Source organism: Artibeus jamaicensis, unplaced genomic scaffold, assembly GCF_021234435.1.
Source record: "Artibeus jamaicensis isolate MK-2021 breed Jamaican fruit bat unplaced genomic scaffold, CSHL_Jam_final scaffold_474, whole genome shotgun sequence".
NCBI lineage: Eukaryota > Metazoa > Chordata > Mammalia > Chiroptera > Phyllostomidae > Artibeus > Artibeus jamaicensis.
Genome location: NW_026522046.1, coordinates 49,681,256 through 49,687,168, shown reverse-complemented (window position 1 = coordinate 49,687,168; position 5,913 = coordinate 49,681,256). Strand labels below are relative to the sequence as shown.

General features: G+C 54.3%; 1 protein-coding gene across 1 annotated transcript; it reads right to left on the bottom strand.

The window, feature by feature from the left end:
• Window positions 1–3,851: 3,851 nt before the first annotated feature.
• LOC119060951 (keratin-associated protein 24-1) lies at window positions 3,852–4,541 on the bottom strand. Its single transcript, XM_037161300.2, has one exon. It carries the CDS (start codon window positions 4,539–4,541, stop codon window positions 3,852–3,854), a length of 690 nt encoding a protein of 229 aa, XP_037017195.2.
• Window positions 4,542–5,913: the final 1,372 nt, after the last annotated feature.

Here is a 5,913-nt window from a genome sequence, read left to right as displayed (position 1 = left end):
TATGGGAGTGTGTTCCTTTCTCTCCTGTGTATAAAAGAAGATAAGTGAAGGAAATGCAAATGTTTATATCTGGATTTGTGAAATGTCCACAGCTGTAGAAAGTAATATTTTAAATCTCTCAGTAGTCTTGGAAGAAATGGCTGGTCTCCTTCCAGCCGGGAGGCAGAGGGTGTGAGTGAGCAGGTGGTGAAACGTGCCGGAAAAGAGGTGATTTATTTGTGCGTCTTTACGTGTCAATCCCCAAAGCCCTTGCGGGGTGTGATGACCGGCGCACTGTGTGGTAGCATGTCCATGCCGACTGGATCGAATAGGACAGTCAGATACGGGTCCCCACAGATTCGGCAGTTCCCTGGGTGGCCGTGTGTGGCAGAGGGCGGTGGCCTACTCACTGTGCTCATCACCACTCTGATCAACAGTGGCCTGGAGGGTGGGGCTGACCGCCACTCTAGGAGGTCATACAGTGGGACGGACTGCACTTCTCAGGGCGGCCGCTTTGCTCTGCGTTCAGTTTTTTAAATTAGGGAATCAAAGCAGAACTGTTAAATCTAAGATGACCGAGAGTCACCACCACCCTTCCTAAAACTCCTCCAAAGCTAACACAACTTGTATTGCTTTTCTATAGTTTCCTTCCTTCCTTCCTTCCTTCCTCCCTTCCTCCCTTCCTTCCTTCCTTCCTTCCTCCCTCCCTCCCTCCCTCCCTCCCTCCCTCCCTCCCTCCCTCCCTTCCTTCCTTCCTTCCTTCCTTCCTTCCTTCCTTCCTCCCTTCCTTCCTTCCTTCCTTCCCTCTGCCTCTCTCTCTCCCTAAATATCTATGTTACACTTTTGTACCCTATTTTATAAGTGAATTTTTACTTTCTAATGTGTCTTTTCTCAGACAATCCTATGGACCTATGTCTCTGTTTTTAATTCTCAAAACACATTTATTAGTGTGGCGTCCCATTGTCCTGGTCTCCAAGGGCTTTTCTGCTCTTTTCGGTTTTTCATTGCAGGTGGTGCTGCAACGGACCCTGTGAAACCTGAAAGTCCCTGTGTGTGGGGGGGACTTTAAGGCAGGAAGCCCCTTAGTCATGTGACCTGTGCACTGTACGTGGTCACACAGAGAGTGACCACCAAGGTCTGCAACCCCTACAGCGTGTCGCGGAACTGCCTTCAAACTGTCTGCCGGGTGCCTGGTGAAAATGCACTTTCTGTTCATACAAATGCACTTTCTGTTCATAATTGCTAACCGCTTCTCAGTTGAACACTATTCAATATATTTATCGACCACTTGTGTTTACTTTATCAGTAGTGGTTTATAGTCTTTATAAAATTTGTTATTGTTGTTCAAGAACAGCTGTCTCCATTTCCCCCCACGCCCCCCCATCCCAGCCTCGACCCCACCCCCCTTTTGGTTTTGTCCCGTGTCCTCATACGTGTTCCTGAAAACCCTTCCCCCTTCCCCCCCATTATCCCCTCCCACCTCCATGTCCTTTATTTTCTACTGAGTCACTTGTTCCCTTCCTTGTAATTTGAAGGAGTTTAAAAATATTCCGGACAGTAATCTTACAATTTTACGTGTTCTCTCTCTGTCCTACTGCTTTGCCATTTTTTCTCTGCTTGTCTGATTCTCTGACAAGCAGGCTACGTATCAGGCTTAGGCTTGCAGACCCTCAGGGTGGGAAGTGCAGAAAGCCCCCACGTGCCCCTCGTTGCAAGCCCTCTCGCCTTGTCTCGTTTGTCCCGGTGTCTTCTGTCACCAGGAGGCTGTGATGTAGCCTTATCTACAAATCCTTCATAATCATTGTTTATTCGCTTGTCTAATCAAGGAAGTCTTCCCTCGCCAAGCTGTTTAGTCTGATGTCTTATATTTTCTTTTAATGTTTTACTGGTCATGTTACCTTTGCTCCCTTGGTTCAAATTTAAGTGCTACTTCCCAGCCTCCGCCTGGCCCCGCCCACCCGGCCCCGCCCACCTTACCTTCAGCCAGTCCCTTCCACCTCGTCTGCTTCCATCTTCTCAGTTACGTTCCTTCCTCGGATTCCTCTGTGTTGTACTTAAAAGATATGAGGCAACTCGTGCTTGTTCCAGGACTTTACCCCCCAAATATTTCCTGAGCACAGAATCCGTAAATCCTGATGTCCCCAAAGCCTCACTGGACGCCTCAAAGCACAGATTGTCTATTAAAATTTACAAAGAGCAGGGATGTGCGGGTGTGCGTTTAGTCTGGACACCTGAGTGATTCGTTTGGGACGCCCAGTCATTGTTTTCAAATACTCAGCCTGTGTTAAAGGAGGGACACTGGCCGTGTGGTCACTCGGTGGTTGCTAAGGACTGTAGGTCCTTCTCCGTATAAAGAAGCCATTTTCCACAACAAACGTTATCTGAAAACTGAATGAACTCACAAAGCAGGGACTCGACCGTCTTCTAACACACGTTCCAGGAGAAGCGGCGAGGGAACGTTCCCTGCCACAGCCTTTCCCGTGCCGGGCAGACCTACTGAGTGGCTGAACCCAAGGGCGGCCTGTGTGCCTGCGTGTGTGTGCACGTGCGTGTGTGCGTGTTTCCTGAGCGGTTCCTTGTTCCTGTCCGACTGTTGACGTCGGCCGCCCTCCCCGCTCCGCCGATGTCCGGGTGCGCCCATCTCCAGGGACCATTTCCTCTGACCTTCAACGTGAAGTTGCTTTTTACTTATTAAAGTTCTCGGGATAGATGTTACTTTTACCACTGAGATGAATGGCTTTATTTTCATTTTTGGGGAAACTTTATAGAGGTGAAATCGCTTCTCAGAGAATTCAATATTAAATCTATTTCAAAGCCCAAACTTTATCTACAAAACCAATAAATACACATACTGTGCAGAGACATATACACTCATTTAATGCCTTATGTACTTTTTATTAAGTTGATTTATTTTGTAGTAATTTCCCCAAATTTTCCTATATAAATATCTATCACAGCCACTGTAAGATAAATATTACTTAAAGTGTTAAAAATCGAACAAAACAAATCAAAGTCTGGAGAATTCACATTCTACCTTCTCTTTATTTTCAACTTAAAATATGACCCAGTGGCAGGAAGCTGGTTCGGGGACAGTGGAATACATACGGGTCAGAATGATGGTGTAACCGCAGGGAGTACGAAATAAAACACAGTGAAAACCGCCATTTCCCACCAGAAGTCACTTTACTGACGAGGAACAGGGGTCTCTGCCAGCAGTAGACAGCACTGACTCAGCAGGGATGGTCCTAGCAGAGTCCTGATGAGATCGTCACTCACCCTGACGCGTCTGTGTGGGTGTTTTGTCACTGTCCACAGGTAACCCGTGTCCTCCGCCCCTCTTGAGGCTGCAAGGCACGGAGAACGCAGCCGGGGCCCAGCCGACACACGTCAGGTTCCGTGGGAAGAGACCCGGGTGGGCCCGGGCCACTCGGTGCCCCTGCACATCCCAGCCCGTCGGCACCGGGGTGGGAGGGCTCAGCTCAGCAGGTTTGAGGGGACGGCATCTCTTAGCTTGTTAGAAAGACGCTGGCCCAGCAGCTGACAGAACCTGGTAGAACGTTGATCGATCAGGGAAAAACGTGGTAGGATCAAGCCCAGGGGAGAGAGTCCTTCAGTGTGCCCGTCACCTTCAGTCCCAGAAACAGCGCCACCGCCTCCGCGGTCTGGCTGCACCACCAGGGACTTCATCGGCGGAGCAGAGGGAAACAGCCACCGGTGGGGGGCGGGGCGGTGAGCCAAGCCTGGGGGCCGAGCAGGCTAACAAGGTGCCCCAGGCAGGGCGGGGATTCAGCGGAGTGTTTCAGGAGGTGCGGCACAGAGGGTCCCCCCCAGACAACTAGCCCGCCACCGGCCACCAGAGCCTCTGCCGCTGATCAGTAGCAGCCGGGGCGCAGGTACCGCAGGGGAGGGAAGGAGCCGGGCAGGCAGCTCAGGCTCCCGAGGGTGCTGGAGAAGTAGCTCCGCGGTGAGCAGCTCGCGGGCCTGTGCCTCAGCGGTGGGCAGCTTCGCACCCAGTAGTTTTGGGAATGGCAGGCGCTGGCAGCACCGCAGGAAGACGAGAAGCCGCCAGGAGTGAAGCCCAAAGTCTGGTAGCTCCTGTGCCTCAAGCCACTGGGTCTGCAGTGGGGGAGCAGCCCGGAGGTCCTGGGGACGCTGCCGAGTCGCCCGAGGCGCTGCGGGCCGGTGGCGAGGGTCCGGCGCTCGGCAGGGACACGGGGACTCGGTGCACAGACGGGGGCTGTGCGCCCCACAGTCTGGGCCCCTGGGCCGGGGCGGGGTCGGGGTCCCCCGCCGGCTGTGTCCCGGGCCCCGCACATTGTCCCCTCTGCTGCAGGGTCGCAGGGCTCACAGCAGCCCCACGGGGCTCCCCCCGCGGTGCAGGGCCTGGGCCGGCAGCTGGGCGCGCTGCCCTCGGCGTCCGGGCAGTAATCCAGCAGCCAGAGGTTCCCTTGGCAGCTGCTGGGTAAGCCGAGCCCAAAGGTGGGGCTCACATCCCCGGAGCAAAAGGCCACGGGAGTCACCATGGGGACGTAAGAGTCCCCCGAGGGGCCCAGGAGACACATGGGGCCGAGCGCGGGTCAGCTCCGCACGGCCGTGTGGGGGCCGTGTGCTGTGCCGTCGGCCTGAGGCCTCCTTATATCTTCCCCCGCGACCACGGGTGGCAGGTGGCATCACCTCATTAAGGTGGCGTTTAGACACCACCGCCGATGCCTCCACACTCACGTAAAAATACGTTTGTTTTGATTCTGCCAAGTACCCATCATGGCCCCTTTGGCCCTGGACCGTGACTCACCACCACCGGCCATGCCTTCCCTGGACTGGGATTGTCACGTTAATAGGCCAACCGTCGCCTCCCAACCAGTGGTTACGGGTCGCGGCGCCTCCGCGGGCTCCTGCAGTGTGGTGATTAAATGGTTAACGAGGACTCCCTGGCACATGGAGACGGCACTTTCCCCGTCTCCCGCCGGAGGCCAGCTCCCAGAGGCCGTGTCCTGTGTGCTAACTAGGCCAGGGCTCGGGCTGTCCCCACGCTGCTGTTCTGCGAGAGGGTGAGAAAGAGTTGTTTCCCCAGAATGTGCTGCGCTGGGCCGCGGGCCGGCCAGGGCCCGGTGACCGGCTCTGGTCCGCCGTGTCTGGGGCATTCCGTCAGCGACCCCACGGAGACCTAGTGGCCTGCCCAGGGCCAAAAGTGAACTTGTCCTCAGGGGCTAGTGGTTGCTAAGCAACCCGGTCTTCCAGGAGTTTGTCTCCTTAAAGAGTTCCTGCAGTAAGGAACATCCAAACGCCGGCTTCCCGGGGCTGTGCCTTCCTGAGTGACTACGATTCTACCTCCTTGGTCGCCTGTTGTCACGGCTGTCGAACCCCGTGCCACTGAGGTGTAACGTGCTTCTCCGCTTCTTCCAAACAGAGCGTTTCTGCTCTTGCTTTCCCCTTCTCCCTGCACACACACTGCACTTGGCTCCTGTGTCGAAGAATGTCGTTATTTTTGGTCTGTGCCCACCAAAGGCAGTGGCCCTGGTTTAACTTTATTGGAATAACCTGCAGAGACACCGTGTCTATCACATAGCCCTTTTACCACCGATGGCGGAGGCTGAAGGAAAGTTCTTGAGATTTTAATTTAAACTAAGGAATTGACGTTTTGTTCTTGAAAATAGAGATGGTGACTCACATGTGCAGCCTCCACTGAACTGGAGACAGCGATGCCCGTGTGGGCCGTGGCGAGTTCGGGCCCAGGGAGGGCAAGCTGTGGGGGTGGTTTTCAAGGGTCCTCGGAGAAGACAAGCAGAGTTTCCTTCTGTTCTCTGCTTCACACTGAACTTTTTACAGGCCCCCTAAACCTACAGATGCTCTCCACGCCTTTCTTTCCAACCCGAGTTTTCTGGCTGCTCCCCTCGGAGTTCATTCTGAGACGTGACACCCTCCTTGTGTACGCAG

Coding starts and splice junctions, on each gene's coding strand:
- LOC119060951 (XM_037161300.2), bottom strand. CDS start 4,541: ATGTGTCTCCTGGGCCCCTCGGGGGACTCTTACGTCCCCATGGTGACT.